Source organism: Malurus melanocephalus, unplaced genomic scaffold (assembly GCF_030028575.1).
Source record: "Malurus melanocephalus ecotype Western Australia unplaced genomic scaffold, MMel_1.1 scaffold_201, whole genome shotgun sequence".
Taxonomy (NCBI): Eukaryota; Metazoa; Chordata; class Aves; order Passeriformes; family Maluridae; genus Malurus; species Malurus melanocephalus.
Window position 1 is genome coordinate 134,054 of NW_026623433.1, and position 21,874 is coordinate 155,927.

The window sequence follows — 21,874 nt, forward strand, 5'->3', positions numbered from 1 at the left end:
CCACATCAGAGTGAGTGGATGGCTGCAGTGATCCAGCAGGAAAGCTGCTGCAGAGAGAGGGTCCTGCTGCCAGGCTAGAGCAGTCTGCTCTTGGAGGACTGCACTCTGTGCACGAGTGATGCATGCTGCAGCAGTTTTCAGAGGACTGTCAGCCCATGGACGGAACTCAAGTTGTAGCAGTTTCAGGAGAACTGCTGCACGTGAGACTGGACCCATGCTGGAAAAGTTCATGGAGAATTGTTTCCCGTAGCAGGGACCCCACGACACAGCAGGGGAAGGACTCCTCTCTCTGAGCAGTGGAAGAAGATCTCAGYGATAAATTAAGCAAAAACCCCATGCTCTGTTCCCTGCACTGCTGGTGGGAAGAAGAGTGTCTTAAAAGCTTATTTTTATTTTTTATTGTCCTCCTCTGACTTTTTTAGTGATAAATTTACTTTGTACCACTAAGTTGAGCCTGATTTGCTCTTGGAATGTTTTCTCCTGGTCCTTAATTCATTAACTCTTTGTTTAATTTTTTCTCTCCTCTGCCTGTTGTTGTCATGGGTACCTGGTATTTGGCCAGTGTCAAACCATTACACAGGCACAGACATAAGCCAGAAAACAACCTGCCTCAACTCCYTCAGCCCCCTAATCTTCATTGGGCAGTTGGTAAAAGATACAGCTAGTTTTAGGAAAAGGCAGCTTTTCAGTTCACTGAAAATCTATTTAGCAAAGCCCTGCTGGGGTGTAGGGATRGGAAAAGTGAGTCCTGAAGCCAAATTGCCTGCAGGGACAATACTTTGCCACTCACACACCAATATCTCCCCAACTCCATCAGAACAATATTTATAAAGGCAGCTGCTGCTCCTGATGATGCTTTGAGATCTCATGGTTTAAGAAGACAGAAGTCATCTGGGAGTTCAGCATTTCACAACTTTTGCTGCAAACTGTCTCTTTGGAAGATTCTGCAGGGTGAGAAAGCGATTTTTCCTTCTTGTGCTTGGCTGCTCCTGCAGAGCCCCAGCCTTTCCGCAGGCAGCGTGTTGTGGTTTCACTCAGCCCAGTTTAGACAAGTGCAAGGAACTCCAGTGCAACCCAGTTCTTCTCTGCATTGCCAGACTTGTTCATTCTTAGAGCATTTCCCAGAAATCTGCACTGGGAAGATGTAATTCATCTTCAAATCCAGGTCAGCTCCTCCTTTAGCTGGGATTACTATTTAGTGCACACATTTCTTCTCTGGGAAGCATCTCAGCTACCATGATCSTGACAGCACTGAACTGCCATCACCCAGCACCACTGGCTGATTTCCACTGGAGTTCAGGTGTCTCCACAGCCCAGCTCAGGTTGCATAGAATGGCTGCCATTAGTAGAAAAGCATTTGTGCATCAGCTACAAAATAATTACAGAGGCTGTTCGGGTTTCCTTTCCATTAAGCAGGGCAGAATGATTCAGGAAACTCCCCATGCTTTGGGATAATTCTGAGTTYACTAGAAAGTTAAATAGGTTGAATATTCTCTATTATAATTATTCATATAGTGCATTATGCAAGATTTCTAATTTTTGTCATGGTCTTGTCTCCAGCACTGGGAAAGTATTTGATACAGCCTTTGATAGCCTTTTTCAAAATRTAGTGATGACATGACAGAGTAAGCTTTCCCCCATCTCTGTTGAGAAAGAAGGGATCTTCAGAGATCTGCCTGCTTCTGCATACTTTTGGTTGATGAATAAAAGAGGCAACATAAAAACACATTCAGGGATAATTTATGGTAGATGTTTAGACAGCAGCCATATTTTCTTTAAAAAATCATATTTTAAGATTTAATTTAGTGCATGTACTAACTCTATACTCTGTTTAKCTTGGCTTTTTGTAGAAGAGCTAAAAGTAAGTCTGCTAGTTGGGAAAACTCTGTATCCTTTTCCAGTATGTATAAGGAAAAAAATACTTCTCTATCAGATGGTTAACCTTCCTCCTTCTAAAAAAGTTAGAAATTAGAAGTCTGGCCTTCTTATGGATGCAGGAGCTGGCAGAGAGTTTCCAAGCTACCAAGTCCTCTCTATCACAGACACCTCAGTGTATAACCCAAGCAGGCTTTCCCTGAGGAGAAASTGAGACTTTTATTCTTGCAGCTTTGAACAAGAAACTAAAAACATCACTGGAGACAAGTTGTTTTTTTTTTTTCCCCCAAAGTCTATTTCTATTTATTTATTTATTCTTGTGCCAGCATTTTCATGCAGTTTAAGTAGGGTCTTTATCCTTGCCTCAGTGTTTACTCTCCYGATGTATTTATAGACAGCAGTCGTATCTTCCCTAATGTTTGTTTTGTCAGACCATACAAATCATGTTTCTTTCATCTCCTCCTGTCCAATACACTYCTCATTCCCAGCTGTCCATCCAGCCCCTCTGCTTTAGTGGGRTAATAGGGCTTTTCCAGAGAAGATTTCATCATAGATGATACAGTTTTAGAAATAGATTCATTTTTAAGGGCGAAAAATGGGATACTTCCAGCTCTTATCCAAAAATCTGGATTTCCAAGCTTGTAGAAATACTCAGCAGTTCCCATTCCATCCTTCAGAAGAAGATGTAGAAGATAACTTTGGCACTTYTAGAGATGGTATCCGTAGAATACTCAAAAATGCACATCAGTAGGCAAGTTCAAGAGAACAWGGCAGACCTGAAGCCAAAATTATAATAATATAGGCTGGTGATAAAAGTTAAGCAAAATACAGAAGTAATTTACCTAGTCCAGAGCAATAGCATAAATTCAAGATCCATAAGCAGTTACAATTTATACTAAGCTGAAGCACAATACTCTTCTAGAMTAGTCAGACCAGGAGTGAGGGCCCTGAGTTTGGCTTAAATAGGACTCCTGGGCCTGTGGGTGGTGTGAAGCTGCTCAGGATCAGGAGGATWTAATAGTGGCCTCACAGGGCAAACTTGGTGCTGTAAGGTAGAGCTTAGTGTGTTTGTGTTTAGGTGCTGAAGGTAGAGCTTAGTTCTCAACTTAGCCTGTGGTTCTTGGAGAAGCTGGTTTGGCTTTTTTTTTTTTTTTCCAATAAAATTTTAACTTGTGTCTGTCTTAAATCTAATGTTTGTATAATCATCTTCCTGGAACAAAAAAAAAAAAATTACAATTGTGGTTGGGTTTTTTTCTTAATTTTAAGCCTTTATTTATCATGRTCTCAAATAATTCCTTAGTTTTCTATCATAGCAAGTTAAAAATTAGGTCTTTGAAAAGAAAAWCATTGCTGATATTTTCCCACAGCATTCTGGGATTTTAAGTGAAGGACCCCCTCTTTGACACGCAGGTGGAGTTGTGTTGCTTGTCACCACCTTGAGGACTGGGGTTTCCTGTGTAAGTCCTGACCCTGCAGCAGGAGCTGTCTGAGCAGACCCTGGGACTCACGTTRGATGCATTCAAAGTATTTTTGCAGTGTGGTTCTTTGCAGTTGGATGTGTCCTTTAAGAGGGTGGTTGTCTGGGTAGAGGAGAGATGTTTGTTTAGTRAGTGATTAGTTTAAAGGAGGGAATGTTTTCCAACTTAACTGAGTTGGAAGGTAAGTATATTCTACCCACACTGTAGACAGATATCTGAATGCCTTTGAAAACATCTTGTTTAGGAGAACACAGGAGGAGTCAATTGGAGGAAGTGCCAGKATCTGTCTGGGAGTTAATGCTGCCTTATCTCTGAAACTGATAAAAGCAAATGATATCATTGCAGACAGCCATTAATATTGAAGCAGTAGCCTCTGCCCTGGTGCACATGGCTACAAATAAGAAACTTCTGTAGTCACACAGACAGGAAAAACRTAAGAATGTGCTATTCAGGGGAAAAGCACAAAGCTGCCTAGAGCAGGGAATGCTGGCAGGGCTTCTGCTGTGCTTCAGTGAAACCATACTGGAGAAATGATGCAGAGACTGTAGAATGGGAAGAAATAACCAATTTGCTTCCCCAAAATATTTTAATGAATAAAACCTAACCTAATTATTTTGAGCCAGTCTATATTTTCTTTCCTTCTTCTTTGATAATTCTCATTGTCAAAGCTCATGTAATKTTGTCCAGGTGCATCCAAATGTTTGGGCCAGCCTGACCCAAAACAAAGGTGTTCTGTTCAAAGCAGCAGATTTGTACAGTAAAGTTATGACAGGACTTTGCCTATCTGTGTTATTATGTTCAACTATTGCTTTGAACTCCTGTAACCCTGGSCTGCACACAGTGGAAAAATTCCAGATTTGCTTGCCTGAGCATGAGGCTGCAGTTCACAATAAAAGGTTTGCTGTAGTTCCAGCTGAGAGTGCTTGTGTGTCCTGCATCATGTCAGGTTTGCTCTGCCTTCATTTTGCAGGGATCCCTCTGGAGACTTGTTTTGCTCTTTTTAGAATTTTTTAGAGTACAGTTGGGTATTTCCCAGGTCTCTAAAATCTGTTTGCTTGGGAGTGCTGTGTCTAAAGGCAGTACACCCCAGTGGGAGCTCAGGTAGGATCTGGACTCTTCAGGTTTATCAAAAGATCTCAGACTTTGATCCCTGATTTCCAAAATCTGCTGCCTACTGAATTTGCCTGGATAACAGAGCAGCATGGTAATAACAATGGCATTTCTCAAAGGAAATTTAAAGTAATTTTGATCAAGAGACTTGACAACTGTGGGCCCAGCCCCTCAGTAGCTGATTTTTGCACTGAAGTGTCTTTGCCACTGTGGTAAGATTATCTTGAAAKTTATTCTTACAGTTGCTGAGGTATTTAGGAAGGCAAAGGATGGGAATAGGCTTAAGGTGACATGGTCATTTTTCAGTACTTGGATCAGCTTGAWAAGGGCTGAATTCATGTCCCTGGCAAATTCTGTTTCACCCAAGAATACCCTAAAAGTTGAATGAGCTGCTTCATATCCTTGTRGTTTCTCCTTAACCTCGAAAGGTTGTAAATGTGCAGAGAAGCTGTGGCTGCACCATCCCTGGAAGTGTTTGTGGCCATGTTGGATGTGGCTTCAATCAACCTCGTCTAATGGAAAGTGTCCCTTCCATTAGAATGAGATGGGCTTTGAGGTCCCTTCCAATCCAAAACATTCGGGGATTCTATGATTTTCTGTATTCATCTTTGCACTGAATTCCACATCCTGGCTCCCCTTCTCTGCTCTTTCCTCATTAATTCCCTGCAGAACTTTTAGGAACCATGCTGGTGATGTCTGTTTTCCTTTTCTCCTTGTCACTTACCTAGTTTTGTTTTGACCTGTTCACTTTCTCTTCTGGTGTAGAAAAAAAAAATATTTTAAAATAATTATATTTCATTTAGTATAGAGCATCAGCAACACAGCAAAACCACATGGAAAGGTGTAATTAAGACTAATAGTCAATTCAGTATTTCTGTGACACCTGCTGGGAATTTATCTCCTTTCAAAGTCTTTCATCAGGTTTTATTTCACAGCTGACATGTTTGTGGGTAACAGAAGTATGAAATAAAAAGGAATGAAAGAGCCCTGTGCTGTACAGAATGCTGGCTTTTCTCAGCATGGAATATTCAATAGTGAATCATACAATTGTTGAAAAGCTATTGGCAAACGCTGGAGTTGAAGGTGGAAAAAAAGACATATCACGTGCAGTATTTTTCATTCCCTCACTTTCTAAGGAAACATCTTCCCAACAAAGACAACAACTTACATAGCTATAGTCATTTGAATCTTATTTTTCACTGCTGTGCTTCTTGGATGTTCTTCTGGTAAATGATTTCTTGCCCTGTGCCAGATGCTGTTTCCATTCACAATGAAGTAACAGTCCTCTGTGAGTGATATCACAGTATCATACCACAGTCCTTATTGTGACTTCTCAAATTTAACATACTGAAATACGTTCTTTGTTGATTGTTTGGGGACTTTTAGATCTAGGGTTCAACTGAAGTCAGTCTAACAAAAAAAAAAAAAAAGAGAACAGAGCCTGGAGAACTTGGACAGTTTGCAATATGCAGAAAAACATGGAAACAAAAGAAGGGCAAAAAGGAAAAGTGACTATTTGATATATTCTTGTACAGACAGAGGGAAGGCTKGAAATGAGGCTTGTAAGTCATTGTTTTTTAGGTTTTGAGGTGGTGAAGATAYTTAATTACTAACCCTGCCAAGAGAGCTACCCAATGTGCTTTTGGCTGGATTATCCAGCTGACACTGGATCAGCACATGATGTTGGCCAGGAGAACACTTGGCTTGGGGGCTGCTCCCCTCTCACCCCCCCACATGTGTTCCCTGGCCACAGCTCTGCACTCATGTGCCAAAGGAAGTGTATCCAAATACAAATAATTTCTAGTCTATCAACTAGATCCCAGGCTTAGGCCCTTCTAATCATAGACCAGGAACTTTGCAGATCCCCATTGTCATCTGTAGTTTTTATCTCATGCTGATGCAGTTCCATCCTTTGCTGGGATAAGGTTTATGAAAACTGGTGTATGTGTTTGTGCCAGTGTCCGTGTGCATATAAATGATTCTTTTGAAGGGTTATGTAAAGATATATTTTTCAGACAACAGAACAAATAGAAGGAAACTGGTTGAGTTACTTAAGGCCTGATCATGCAAGGAGTGGAGCATTTTAAATGCAGATTACAGCACTTGCATCCCCAGGTCCATCTAAGGTTGCAGGGGTGTATCTGTGTGCATATGTGTTTAAGCATAAACTGATCTAAGGACATAATTAGATATGCTTATTTTCCCCCTGCCTTAGAAGTAAAATGGTAGTTATGAAAAAGAAAGGGAGATGGAACACAGTCCTTTTGCAGTTGGTAAGTGGATATTGATTTAACATCTTTACTGAGCAGCTACTTTTTTTGGATTGCTTTTTAACCTTCCCAGTCAACAAAGAGCTGGCAAATGGGTCTAACAAACTATATTTTCAGGAAATATGGAAAAGGTCTTGTTAGACTTCTTAACAGAAACAAGGGTGTTATTTATCATACCCAGTAGAATATTGATGTATTTAAATATGCTGATCTATGAGTTTTTAAGAAACAGAAAACCTGATCAAATTTTGCTCTCGTTGTTGTCCACTGAGAGTGTACCAGGTAGTATGYTGAAGAAAAATTTTGTCAAAAGCAGTTTTGAGGGAAACCATTAAAATGCAGATAAACAAAGATGTCTGCTGACCCCAAGAATCTGCATTCATATGGTGAAGGATTCATTACTCACACTGCAATGCTTTCTGAAGTATATTTTTGTATTATCATTCCCCATTTTAAATTCAGCTCTTAAATCCCAAAAGGGAATTAACTACCAACCATTTGCATTTTAAAGGGAAAAACCTCAATAGAGTGCTCTTCTTAAGACTCCTTTTCTACAACTTAGCCAATGAGCTACATCTTGGTGAAGACCTTGGGGAGTCAACCAAGTGACTGTGACAAAGCAGGAAAGCCTAGAATTGGAGGAAGCCTCGTAATTTGGTTCTAAARAAGCTGAATACATTGATACCAGTGTGAAGCTCTCCTGCAAAATGATGTTTTTCATTATTGTGGGGCAAACTGTCTTTAATGTCGAGGGAGAAAAGGTATCTTCACACCTTAGCAAGCTGCAATGGCAAAAGATACAGGCTATTCTCTCTTCTCATGAGCACCAATCATGGTAAAATAAAAGGAGTAACTTCAAATTCAGCCCTTTGCAATATATGGGAAAAGACTATTGGAAAGTTACAGGRCAGGAATTTTGTTAAAGATCTCTTGGGAGCTGACTCATCTTCTGAGAAAATCTGATTCATAAAGAAGCTGTTCTCCCCCTCAGGCCATGTGTTTGGGGTGGAAGTTGTAGGTGGTCCCCTCCTTCCCTTGGAGACACTGGGATTCAGCTTCTACTCACATGTCATAGTTCCTTTCAGCTGTGTCCTGGCTCTTTGCCTTTATTCAACTGATACTGACTTTAAATACATGTATTTCTTTATTTCTTACCGCCAAGAGAACCTATATTTAAACTCCTTGTAGCCTTAGGATTTTAAAAGCTGCCAAAGCACTGCTACATCTCACTTCCTTGTGCCCCTCCAAAGAACTCTGTTTCAAAGGTTATAAAAACCCCGGAGCATAATACAAAGCCTCTCTCTTGAATGAGTTTGTAAGTCARTAGTGCTGGAGAGCCCTGGGTACATTTGGGGCACTGAAATAAAAAACTTGTAGAGCAAGGTCTGCAAATATGAATTCTGATGCCTGGGAATTCCAGTATCCCACTGATTTCCCCCAAGTCTCAGTTAAAGACCAGGCTGCTACTCAGACAAGACCCCTCAGCTCCTGCCCAAAGTTGGGTCTGGTGATAGTGCTGGAGGGCAAGGCTGCTGGTCCTGTGTCTCCAGATCTGCAATTCCAGTGCCTAAAATCAATATTCCTGTGYTTAAATAGGAAGGATGACTGCGTATTTGGGAGCTGTGAGGCCCTAATGATATTTCTAATAGGAAATGTCTTACTATTTGTTTAAATAGAATGATGCAAACTGCATCCTTCAGGGCTGATGCCAAATTAAAGAAAGAAGGAGGGTTTTGGAGTTTTTTGCTCTTAAATGCAAAAGAAAGAAAAAACCACTTAAAGGTACCCTGCAACTGATGGAAAACTACAGTTCCCAGTAATTTGTATTACCAGACTTGATGTGTCTCCTACATATTTTAAATTCCTTATTACTAGTTCCTGTGTCATAAGTTCCTTCCTCATACACCCTGTTCTTGCAAACTGAGTAACTGCAAACTGAGTAACTGCTCAAACAAGTGATTGGGGGTGAAATAAAAGGTGACTTTGGTGTGCCACGAATTAACTTGTTAGCACAGGCAATTCSATGATGCCTGACGGAACAGGGGCTGAATCAGACYTGATTGTGAAGGGAGGGGTCAATTTTGTGCTGTTGAATTTCACTTATCTTCAAAACTGCAAATGATTCCACATTTACTCAGCAGGACAAGTCCTAAAGTTTTTATATTCAATGTTGTTCATTGCTGTGCCATTTGTTATGATGTTTTGGCTTTTAATCTACTAATGAATACTGAATGAAGAATTAAATCATGAATCAGATCTCTTCTTTTGCTTGCCAGTAATACAACCCATTTTTATTTTCAATTTCAGGTGTCTTTTACAGTAGAGGACAAAAATAAATTATGAGTGAAAAGAAGTTAAAATTGTTCCTCTCAAGCAAGTCTCTTCCATCAATGCTTTATCCTTCCATTACATCTGATGTCATTAATCATTCTACTGTAATATTTGACACACACATTTGTGGGACAAATTAGGATCTAATATAAAAGYTGCAATAATACTGACTTATGTGGAACTGCAGCTAATTATAACATATTTGAATTTTCATCTTTTATAAAAGACCTCTATAAAATAGACAGACTTTCACACTGCTGAAATGAGACTGAGATAGTCAAGCATATGAGGGGCAAGGGAAGAAACATCCAAGGATAGCAGGACAAATCTCAGCACCATAATGAGCCAATATCAGTTGTTGGTGGATTCTTTTTATTTGTAGGTTTTTTTCTCTTTAAGCTTTCAGATGGCTTCTCTACTGTAGCTGTGGTGCTCAGCTTATTTAAATTGGAAAGGTTTGGTTGCCTTTATACATGAAGGACTGATTCTGCTATCTTCAGAGATTAAATGTTGCTTCAGTTGTCACAGGTGGACTAGAAGAGATAAAGGAGACAGGATACCAATGCAGGAAAATACATCTCATYGAGCAAGAGGGTGAGAGTTCACTAAATATTTTCTAAAAAGCGGCCTCTCCTTCCTCTCTCCCCACAGGGTCTTCACTATGCCCTTGCTTGTAGACCTCTAGATCCTCAGTCTTTGGAGTTCCCTGTGTCAGGTTCAATGTTTGTGTTCAGTTCCTTGAAGAAGCATCAGACATTGCTCTGCCTTGAGATCCTGCCAGTGCTCAAAGCCTTGGATCCATGTGGAGGGAGAAAATTAGCAGCATAAATTCTCAGTTTGTGTATTARCTAAAAAGTTGGTTAGGCTCTGCTATTTCTGCATCTGGGATCCTCAGTCTGAGTGTGGGCTCATTACTCTACTGAATTATATATCAGAAGTAATTTCTTTTCCTTKGAAGTGAATCCTACATATGTGCAACTCTTTTCTAAAATGGATTCCTTGTGTCTCTCAGACATTGTGTTTGCCTTAGATAATCTTCAGAAAAACAAGTTGTCCAGTTAGTTCCCCATGGGTTTGCCCCCCATCTAGAAATGAGAGGAGATCATAGATTTAGCATGTTTTCTGGATGCTGAGATTCRTATGCAATGTTGAAGGAGCAGCAGCTTCCTTTACAGGTTTTCCCTTGTGCTGCCCTTAAGCATCCTAGATTGATGCATTTTTCATTTTCCAGTGCAGTAGCACCTTTCTGTGCTGGTGCTTCAAAGCCATAATATCTCCAAATCTAACAGAAAGGTTATTTTGAAGTTTTCATTTACAGGAGTATTAATGCCACGCTTGTTTCCTTAATAGTCTGTTACATGCTGAAGGCAAGGATTGTGCTGTTTGAGATTAACACAGCACAAACTGCTGTGCAGAGCTGCCCATTTCAGACACCTCAGTGGAAGCCAGGTGAATAACCCTGTTTAAGGCATGGACCAGAGCACTGGGAAAATGGCCAGTAAGAGTTAAGRGTTCATTGGTATAATGAAGGGTACATTTTCTCCCTTCCTTGCCAATACCTTTTAAAGATGTCTCTGAGCAGAAACAAAAGGGTCTTGCTGTCCACCACTATTTACTGTGTCACTGCCTTGTCACAGATTCCTGTGCTRTTTCTCCTCACGTCTGCAGTTACTCCTTTTATCCCTGTTTTTGTGGTATGACCCCACTTGCAATGCATCTGTTCATAGTTATTCTCCATCCCTTCACTCTTCCAAACTTCACTGTATTACCCTAGAAATCACCTTTTTGTCTTTAAGCTCCTGTCTGCCTTGTATCATCTCTCAAGGCTTCTGYATTTTTTGTTACCCTCTTTCTATCAAGCGTCTTCATTCTCACTGTATATCTTAGGCCCAGTTTCTTCACCAGCTTCCTTCAACTTACTGCTGCTGGACTTCCTACATTGTCCCCAGTGTGTTATTTTGAGTCACAAATGGGAAGCTGAGCTGCAAGGCTGCAGGAACCCTGGACTTTCATGCAGAAGTGCTGCAGCCAAATATGGATGTCCAATTCCAGACCAGGTTGGCAAGCTTCTGATGTTATTTATGGGTCTGTAGAATTATTATTTCACACAGGCACTGAAATAGCTGGATGTTGGATCAAGCTTTAGTTGGTCAGTAACAGTTTTGCATTGCTTTCTGCCCCTTACACAGCTTTGTGACAGGTAGAGGTCTTGTCCAAATGGCAGGATGGCTCCAGATGAGTTGGGGGCAGTTAGATGTGCACCATTTGTGCAAGCTGTGCACTAGAAGCACTACTTAGTATTTCTTATATTGCTGAATTGGGTTCAGCAGTAATAATATTGGAGTATGATCATAATAAGTYCAGTAATTAGCAATAGGGAGTTCTTTACTTAATCCCACCACATTCTGTAGTTGTTTGTAATTTAAGTTTGCATTCTACCCCCTAAAACCCAGACTGACTATACCAGTCACACAACTGGTAGGAATGGTGTGATCCCCCATTTAAATCATTGTTATTAACCAATTTATAGGTTTGGCTTCCTTAGTGTTATATGATTTAATGTTAAATGTATAATAATGTTTTCTGTAAAATGTTGAGTTCAAACTGCCCTTAAGTTATTGTAGTGGGCTGGTTGTGGGGGTTTAAAAAGGTGGTACCACAATCCCTGGGTGTGCCTCTGGCACTGTGCCAAGCACCCACCATCACTGTATACTCTTGCTCTGCAGATTTTTGGGTTCTCAATAAATTTTCTTTTGGCTCATTCTCACTCGGAGTCTGGGTCATTTATAACATCTTCAAGTTTTTTAATTAAAAAAGCTGTATAGCATTACAATTCACTGACTAAACTAATTTTATGCTTTAATTTCAGGAGTTTAAAAGAATGGTGGGAATATTCAGAGATTTCCTCACTTGTCTGAACTCTTTCTCCTGGTACTGATACTGACAGGTTCTCAATGCATCAATTTGCTAAAGTTGCTGCTCCCAAAGACTTTAATGGTACCTGATGCATTCCTTGATGACCTCTGTTGGCTTCTTTTATCTAGAATTTAACATTACTCTTTCAGAGCACATTTTTGCAATCATAAACATGCACTTTCTGTTTACACAGTCATGGTCTTGCAAGTGATAAGGGGCAGAGATGTTCACTTGAAACATTTCTTACAGAATAAACAGTAGCAGTCAAAGGTGAGCATGAGATTCTCAGTGCTTTGTTAGCACAGATGTYCTGGAAAAGGGCACTAAAAGCTCCAGAACTTGGATAAAATGTGATTCTTGGAAGTAAATATAAGGTGTCACCCACCTAACAGGGTTAACAGCAGGAGAAGTGTCCTAGGGAATGCTGCAGCYTTGCAGCATCGATTCAAACTGGTGTTGTTGTCATAGGCAACAGACAAGTACCAGTGCTCACCTGAAATGGAGCTGTACACTGAATTMACCATACCTGCAGTGACCTGCTGCTCCTGTGTGGACAGAAGGTACCTGAAAACAGCCATCTCCAAAGCCTTTCTGTGCTGAAAGCCTTCAGSTTTTCCCTGACTGCTGGAATTCCATTTGCCTCTTGCTGGATGGAGACTCTTRTCTCAATCTCTATCCCTGTCACCCTGCAGGCATATGAATTTAGTTGCATGTCGAGTTCCTGAGAATCACCAAGAAATRACCAAGATCTGGGGGAATAAACCTTTTTTTCTGGGGACTTTTTGTCCTGGGAGGGCTGATCTCTGTATGAAGGGAGATGTGTTATTTTTCAAACTTTGATTTCTCACTTGCTTTTCAGATAGTGAACCGAGCACTGATAGCCTTGCTCTTGAAGAGGAATATCCTGTGTTGTAGCTTTGCTGCACAACCTCAGCTCTTACACCCTGGTTTATCTGCAGTGCAGGACTAGGAGCAGGTGAGAATGCAGCGGAGGTTCTAGCTCGTGCTTATCTGAGAGATTTCCCCAAAACTCACCAGATTGAAAGTTTTTCAGAAAAACAAGGATAATGCTGTTGGAGTCAGTGCTGTGAACATGAATTAATACTCACCAAGCACTACATAAATATTAAAAGTAAATTAATTTATGTAGCACTTTATATACTATATAAATTCAACCTCAATTGAAAGCCCCTTCCCAAAGATTTATAAATACTTGTACATTTTGGACTGGGGAGGAAGAAAAATGCTTCCTTTTTCAGGAAAGGGAAAAGCCTAACTCAGAATGTCTTGTTATTTACTCATGTATTCATGTTGCACAATAAAATATTTACTTCAAAATGTGTCAGTTTTCAAAATCAACTTGTTACTCCATTTTTCAACTGAACTTGGCCAGGCTAAAAAGAAAATTATATATGCCAGAGGAATGCAGTAAAAGAGATTTAAGGGTTTTCAAATAGTATAAGRAAGAGACTATATAAGTGACCATTGGAACAGTCAGCAATTTTAATTAAAACTGGGCTGCTTATTGATCTATTGTACAGATTTATGCCATCTGCAACATTTCAGCAATGTTCCTGTTTCAGAAAAGAGCACTTGTAAGAGCCACTAAAGAATATGGAAGTTTAGAATGGGAATGTTTTATAACTGTGACATTTTGTACTAAGAKCTTTTTCCATCCCATTTAAGGGCCTCACATATCTTCACACAAAAATGAAAGCAAATATATGGAATTTATAGGATATTCTATCCTTTTCTGGAGGAAKRTGTCCCTGCCCATGGCAGGRGCATGGAACAAGATGAGCTTTTTCAACCCAAACTGTTCCATGATTCCATGACACTGCTTTTCTAACTTCATGCTAATAGGTTAACTGCATGTCAGTGCTGAAAAAAATCCCAGAAGTCTAAAACATATTGTTATTTTTAACAATCTCATGTTCTTGAAACCAGTGGGATCTTCAGTGGTTGCATCTTCAAGGTGGGCATTTGTCATCCCTGATGGATGTACGTTTCCATTGGGGAAACCAAGGACAGTACTAAAAAGGGGGTAATAAATGCTGTATTTACAGAGCAGTACATATGGTGTCTTTTCTTCCCGGGGGTGCCTATTGGTAATGCCTACTCGATGTTGGTAAAGCCATTGACTGTTATCCTTATAATTCAGTAGCCGTAAAGGAAAAAAAAAATTAAAGAAGGACACGTGTCAAGTTTTATTGCAAAACCCGAGGGGCTGGGAACTTGCTGCTTGCACATGGGTCAAAGGCTTTGAGAAATCAGGGACAGATGTAGAGATTTTGAGTGGGAAACATCCTTGTTTTATTTTCAGATGAGGAAAACGTCTCATTTGGCTTTTATTACTCCACAGCTCTGCTGCTCACCGCAGTAGTGGGGTGAAGCGTTCAGCCCACAGACGGTCATACAGCCCACGGCCTTTTGCGGTCCCCGCTATGCGGAGTTTCACCGGAGGGCTAATTTCCGTAGCAGCCATGGGCAGCAGGAGCGCCAAGCGGCACTCACTCCACACCCTCACGGCTCCCGGAAGGCCCGGCAGCCATTTCCGGCCGGGGCCCGCCCCACCCGCCAGGCTCCTCTTCCCATTGGCTGAGAGCGGCGCGGGGCTGTGGCTACACCTCGGCCTCCGATTGGCGGGCGCGGCTGTCACTCCGGGCAGGGGGCGTGGCCTGGCGAGGAGGGTCCCCGCGGGGGCGCTGCGGCCGCAATCGCATTCGGGCGGCGGCGGGTGATGGCGGCGGCGATGGGTTCCGCTGTCTTCCTTCTCCTGGCGCTMCTCGGGCCCATGGCCGCACTCGCCGGATACATCGAGGTGTGTGGGGGGTGCGGGTTTTCCTCGGGGGTACTCGGTGCGCGGCCGGGAGGTTAGCGGGGTTCGGGGTGTCTCGGCTGGTGTGGAACCATCTGAAGCTTGTCCGGCTTCTCCGAGACCTTCCCGGCGTGGTGAATTCGTGTTTTATCGATGTTTTCGGGAAAGCCGCATCCCTCAGGCCGCTCACCTGGCCGGGAGCTCCGTCTCATGGGCGTGCTTGGGGCTGTTTTTTTGGGGACGTGACCTCGGCATTCTTGGCACGGGAGCAGGAGCGGCTAGCTTTAGATAGGTCTAGAAGCTTAAAAGAGTGTTAGAAGACAATTCCCTAGAGAAAAACCCCGGTTAAACGAACCTATTAGGTTGCTAATGGATCCAAAATAAATCTTTGGGTTGGAACGGGTGCCTCAGCTTTCGGAGAAGATGCTTCAGCCAAGTGTAAAGGCTGTGCATTTCATGTAGAAATGGCTTAAATGCTTATAGAGGTGTGTTTATGTATATATATGTATGCAGAAGCATAGATGAATATATATTACTTTTGTATATACGAAATATGTCTTCTGTTTGCCTATATGAAAGTAATTGGACAGAGGAGATTCCAGCTTTTTCCTACATCCAAAAGCTTGGTGTAATCTAGCTTTTCAAACAAGATGAGCAGGAGAAAATCTTGGGTGTTTAAAAACTTGACATTGTGACCCGTTTTATTGGAGGCAAAGCAGCAAAACAAGGAGCAAAGTACGTGCTGAGCTTCARACATGATACGTAAATAATAATCTATGCCTGGATGTTGTTTGGAAATGCAAAACAGCTGCATCTGTCTTGTGAAGGTTCTGGGTTATTTAGGGGTGGATAAAGAACAGGTTTGTGGCTGCTTGTGAATGGCTTGATTTTAGAGTTTACAGTAAATTTTAGCAAGCTATGTTAAAGCAGAACTTCTTCATCAGTTTGATACAAAAATCCAAAACTCTAAGCTGGTGGTAATTCCTAACTGGCAGTAAACATGGTTTTGGATATTTTTAATATGTGTTGTATGGAATGGGTCTAGTCCTTGATTTCTGCTTTTTTGGTTGCTATTGAGGAATAGTTTTCCATCTACTTTGTATCAGTCCTTCCATTAAATTTCTCTAGAGCCATGGAACACGGTCGATAACTGTTTGTGACAAAACTTGTGTGGAGGTTACCTTGCAGGAAGGATGGCAGATTGCYCCGAGGGCATGGAGCTAATGCCCAGGTCAGGTTCCTTGGCGGTGCCTCGATGGCAGGGGACTGTCCTGGCTGCTGCTGCTACATCCAATCTCTTGCACCTGTTTGGCAGCTCCTCCAGCTGTAGGACACTTCCTGTCTTACATCCGAGACAAATTCGGCTGCTATGCACATCCCTTCTGGAATCCACTGCTTAGGGACATGTGCCTTGAAAAATCAGCTCTGAAAAAAATCCAACTGTCATTTTATKCTGAAGCTTGGTGTCTGCGTGATGAAGCAGATCCCAGGTTTTGCCTATCCCAGGATTGGCGTCACRCACCTTGACACTCCAGGAGGGGTCAGCAGCCCTGGAAAAGGAATAAAATGAAAACATTCCTGCATTTCAATTTGCATCCTCTAAAGGCACAAGAGCCATCTTCGTCTGTTGGCACAAAATGTCAGCTGTGGCGTTTCAACCCTTACTTTCACTGCRTCCTTTCCCATTGTCTTGTCGGTGGGGACTGCAGCTCTTGAGTCTTTACTGGCCAGATTTGCTCAAGAATAGCTCTTGATGCACAGCTTAGGAAGTAAGTGATTACTGTTCTGGGTCTTATACTGTAGTCGTTACTGGATTTTATCAAATAATGTGATAAAAAAAATGCAATTGATTTTTTTCAGTAATCAAGATGACATTTGAAAGTTAAGGAAAATGCGTAACAATGTCTGCAATTATTAGTTCAGTTGGATTGGCAGTCCCATTAGGKAGATTTTCTGTCTCTTGATTATCTTAGCTCCCATTCCCTGTCCCTGGAACACCCGATAATCTTCTTATCAACTACAATCTGTTTTTCTTTATGTCCTGCACAGAGCAAGGGGAGTGGCAGTTAATTTTTTTCTCTTAAATATTCGGTATCTGAACCCTTGACTAGGGTCTTCCCAAGGGTTGGTTCTGGKGACGGTCCATCTCCCTTTCAGATCATAGTGTGGGGATAGCAGATAACTTCTGACAGTCTCTCTTCCAAATGAATATGATGAGTTTAGAAAAATCATGGATCCCAGCAATTAATGCTTCTTGCCATAGCAGTATGTATCTGAATTTTGCTTGTGAAGTCTCCAAGAWCCTCAGACAGGTCACTGATGCCAAATGGAAAAAGAAAATAAATCTATATTAACTTGATTTGTATTCCAATGATAAACTACTTCTGYTGTGCCCTCAAGGCTTTTAAAGATGCCAAGTTTCTTTTTTATCACTTGACCTTTTTGTGTAATCAAATCCGAGGCAATGCTGACTTGATTTTGCTTTTTTAGTCACGTTTGATATTTTTCCAAAGCTCTCTCAAATACTTACATCTGGTACCTGCCTGCTTGAAATCACCAGGATTTGGGGGAAGGAAAAAACAAGGGTGTGCTTTGCAGCAGAATTTAATGTTATTGTTTTTGTCTTGCGTTGCTTAAATTCTCCCCGACAAAAATATCAGCCTTGTGCCATTTCTGCAGACCTTGGGGACTTCTAATTGCCTGCTTCATCGAACAAAGAACTCCACCTAGGGAAATTTCCACTTCGGTGTTTGATTCCTGAGCAGAAACAGCTCAGGAAAATTCCAGTCTTGAGCCTTTACTTTGCTCTCAGTTCCTAAAACTTTGCTTCCCAGTGGTAGGAAATACACTTTCCTATGAAGGTGATTATATGCTGTCTCTCTTCCAAGCTTCAACAAAAGCTTCCCTGAAGCAAAGATATGGAAATKAAGCATATCTGATACTGCAGAGAGGCTCTGCAATTTCTGCTGCGTTGTAGGATGGCATATGAAGGTAAGCTCTGCTTTTTGGAGGAGGCCTTCAGCTCTCCTTGTTTCACCTGTGAAATAATTATCACCTCTCTTAACTGTTATTTAAGCATTAATAGCTCTACCAGGGATTGAATGACTTTTTTGTTAATATGGTTGTTGTATCACCTGCAAGTTATTCCAAAGCTGTTCTATAGGTGGCTTTAGATGTATTATGATTACACACTGCTGTTTCTCCAGCACCTGGGAGTGCAGGGAAGGATTAGTGCAGTTCCCTGTGCTCAGTACCAGTGGTGCTTCTCTCTAGATGTGCCTTGTAAGACTTCTGCTGTTGTTTTTACCTGTGTGTGTGTCTTTTGGAGGCGTATGGATTCAATCTTGGAAGCGTAAGTCACTTTGCAGCATCTGCTTCTACACATGTACTTAAACCAAAGCCTTCTTCATCAGCTGAAAATAGAAGAGAAATACAGCATCCCCAACTATTTCTTGTTAGAACATGAAGCCTTTCCCTCTCTTTACATTTTGGCATTTCACACTCTGATTGTTTACTCCTCTGGCTTTGTAAATGGATGCAATCCCTCAGACTCTTGCTCTTGTGCTTCTTCTGTGCAGTAGAACTYGGTGTCATTGATTTTAAGTTCAGCACCTCTGAAACATGGTATTAATTTAAGATGAAGCTTGCTCATAATTGGAAAGCTTTGAATACTCACAATGGCCTAGAAATGCTTCTGGTGTGGCTCCTAATTCAGAGCTGTACTTGCAAGATTGCCCCTTTTTTTCCCCATAAGTGTTGTCTGCACCCATAATGGACATGTTCTGCTTTCTCTGCTTGCAGTGAGTTTGTCACAGTGAAATGCCATCTCCTGCCACAGGTTTTACTTGCTGCTTATATTGAGTACTTAGGACTCTGTGACTATGCATTAACTATATCARTTTTGTCATTTGCTTTTGGATATTTTCTTTTTCAGCTTTTTGCTGGAGATGGCAATAAGACTCAGGTATGTGGGGAGAAATGGATTGACAACATTGTGCAAACTCTTATAACTTTTCCATATGTAGATATGCACTTAYTGTATGCTTACTAGTGAGTTATAAAGCAGTAAGAAGGAAGATATGAGTGGAGTAAATGGTCAGGTTTCTCTTTATTGTGAATTAAGCAAAATTACATATTTTTTCTGGTTTGAGAGGGCTGATGGTTCCTCCTCAGGTACAATAGGATAAAAGTAACTTTAAGTTGTTAATACCATTACTTATGTAGGAAAAGTGGTAATTTGGGCTTGGGGCTGTAGGACCAGCACTCTCAGTCCTGAGTGGCAGTGCATAGGGGAAAAGTGCATTTTGGAAGATATAATTTGGCTGTTTTTTTTTTTTTTAAGAGTAATTTCTTAACATTAGATTTGACTTCTTTTAATTTATGAATTCCTGCAACTGTAAGCATTGAGGTATATACACACACACAAAACACGCATATTTCACATGGACATCTAACTTGGAAATGACACTTTGCTTTTAAACTTGTTCAGCACTAGATTTATTATTTTCACCTCCATCAGTTGGAGTTAAATAYATGTTTGTGACTGAGTGTTCTCTAAGCTACAGTTCCTTGCATGAGAACATGGAAAACCCAAGTACCAAAGAAGACAGAAGTGAAATCCACCTTTTTGCCTGGCTTTTAAATGTCCMTACATTCTAATGCTTGCTCTAAGGCATTGATGTTTAAAATGAAAAATTTTGTCTTTAAGTGCATTTGTAGGCRTTTTAAGTTCCAACCTGAGATGAATGATCAAAACACCAGTGTTCTGCAAACAATGTTAAACTAATCTCTTTAGCAGCCAAACCCAGCCTGCTTGGCTTTATGTAATCAGGTGTCCACCTGATCAGGAGAACATGTGGCTAAGCTGCTTACCAGCTCTTCATTTGGAGGTATTACAGGGATGTTTTGTATACAGTCAGTGGCAAAAAGGGTGTACTCCTTATTCTTGAAAGATCAACATGTRTATGTACTAAATTGAGTAAATTCTAGTTTCTTGTTGTTGTGTTTGCCTGCTGTGATGATGCTCTTGTACAAATTAATGCATTGCAGACCTTCATTTTGGTTTATATCTTCAGTGACYTCCTAGTCACTCTTAACTAGTGTGCACAGTCAAATGATACTGCTCTCTCTGGCATTTGGTGATTTATTTCACTTTCTGTTTTCACTGGTGGGAATGGGAAGTCAAATCACATGTTGGCTCTCTGTGTTTCCTGAGGGAGAGATCTGCTGGATGAGGCATGATCTGGAAAACCTTTTGTTCTCTGCAACAGGCAGACCTGGTTCGTGTACATACATATGTATTTATCTGATTTAGAGACCTCTCCTGGCAAGACTGGCCCAGTAGTCTGTGAGGACTGGTGCAGCTCGGCTGTCCTGGTGTTGGTGTGCTTWCTGCCAGGACAGTGGCTTCACTTGAGCTGTTTTTTTCCTGATGATTTGTTTCTCAAGATGACTGTTGGGCCATACAGTACCATCTGTTAGCAGTGGTTTGAGGGAATTCTTAGCTCTCAGCCTGCAGATCAGTGGCTGCTTACAGAGTTTAGTTTTATCTTCTTTGCCAGAGTTTAGTTTTATCTTCTTTATTCTTCTTTGCTTTCCTGGGGGATTCCTCCTCTGGACCTTCAAAAGTCTCCTCAGTTATTTCTAGTGGTAGGTGAGCTTTGAGGCAGGATGCTGTGGCTAGGCAAGGCCTTCAGCTGATGAAGCAGGGTCTGAAGTTGTTATTCAGTGTTTGAGCTTCAGAGAAGCTTATGGAGGAGACAAATCAATAATTGTTTGGCTTGGATGGCTTCACTGTGCTTTGAGACTAACAGAAAATCATTATCRAATGATGACTTTGAGCTCAAGTTTTTTCAATCTATCAAGTATGAAGATCATTAAAATTCCCAGCACAACTTAGATACATCCTGAACAAAACCCAGTGAAACTCAGAGAAGGTGGGAGCTGCACCTCCAGTTGTGCTGGAGAAGCTCTGGGGTGAGGCACTGAGTCATTGGTGTGTTACAGCTGTTGGCAGTGTCACTGACCCCTGGTATTGTGTCGAGGTGCAGCAGATGATAAACATGCCTCAGCACTCCCATCCAGGCTCTGGCTCCGTGACAGGGATGCATTTAGGTAATTTCATACAGTAAGCTTCTCTCTAACAAAACTATAGCAGTGCAAAGTGTATTTTGATCCAGGTCAAGGACAGTGACAGGCTGACATGCACCAGCACACTGAGCTGGCTGAGGCTGAGCTTCACTTGATTCCAACAGCAGGTTGATACTCAGTGAAGTTTCCATTTAAGAGTAGCTAATTATCATCTCCTTATGGATGACTTCATGTTTAAATAAAAGCAGTGTTTAACCTTGAAAGTTCCTGTTCTCATTTAACTCTCTGTTCCTCCAACAAACATTTTCTGGTTATGTTATACTTTCAAAAGGCTGAGATGTTCTGAGGTGTGGGTCAGGGGGTTGATTTCTTTCAATTCTTGCATTAGTGAGAATTTTATTATTCTGTTAACCCTTACTATTGCATTTTCTCATGAAGATTTTGTGCTTGGGTTCTTTAACCTGTCACCACAAAGCTCCAAATGCAGCCAGTGAGGAGAACTCAAAAATCTTCATCTGATGATGATGTTGCAGAGATGAAACAGAGGTTTAGCAAACTACTTGGTATTTTCCAGCAGTTGCCCTATGCTAACTTCATTACTGAGATATTTAAATCAAAAGCCAAACATTTACATTTTTAATCTTTGGGCTTTTCTTTAAAGGCTGTTACACTATTTTTAGCCCAAGCTCCCTGCCAAAAGCTTTGTTCCTTTTCCTTTGGATTTTGAGTTGATGAATCCCACTAGTTATGATGTCATTGCATAGTGTGAAATGACAGCAACAAAAAGAAAAATCTTACCCATACCATCTGTTACAATAAATATTATACACTCCTGTTAGATTCCAAGCGGATTTGGATTGCATATTCACAACAAAAGCTGGTCTCTGCTTAGACGTATGGTACCCTCTAGCATAAAGCTTTTAATCATCAAATTCTCTATATGGTTTTGGATTTGATGTGACACATTGCCAGGTCTAAGTTTAGTT

At 41.1% G+C, this 21,874-nt stretch overlaps 1 protein-coding gene and 1 long non-coding RNA gene across 7 annotated transcripts in view; both read left to right on the top strand.

Annotated features, from left to right (window-relative positions):
• The window catches only part of LOC130577888 (uncharacterized), a 16,074-nt gene extending 4,078 nt beyond the window's left edge, over positions 1 to 11,996 (top strand). The window contains exons 3-4 of one of the 2 annotated variants that reach the window (XR_008965823.1): positions 9,041 to 11,121; positions 11,934 to 11,996. This is a non-coding gene — a long non-coding RNA (uncharacterized LOC130577888). Of the gene's footprint in view, positions 1 to 9,040 lie in introns of both variants that reach the window. The other variant, XR_008965822.1, reaches the window with a different exon arrangement.
• A 2,658-nt stretch (positions 11,997 to 14,654) lies between these two features.
• The window catches only part of APLP2 (amyloid beta precursor like protein 2), a 45,456-nt gene continuing 38,236 nt past the window's right edge, over positions 14,655 to 21,874 (top strand). For 3 of the 5 annotated variants that reach the window (XM_057373544.1, XM_057373545.1, XM_057373546.1), the window contains exon 1: positions 14,655 to 14,801. In XM_057373544.1, coding sequence (XP_057229527.1) covers positions 14,721 to 14,801 — 81 coding nt within the window. In that variant the 5' untranslated portion in view covers positions 14,655 to 14,720. The remainder of the gene's footprint in view (positions 14,802 to 21,874) is intronic. The other 2 variants (XM_057373547.1, XM_057373548.1) reach the window with 1 other exon arrangement.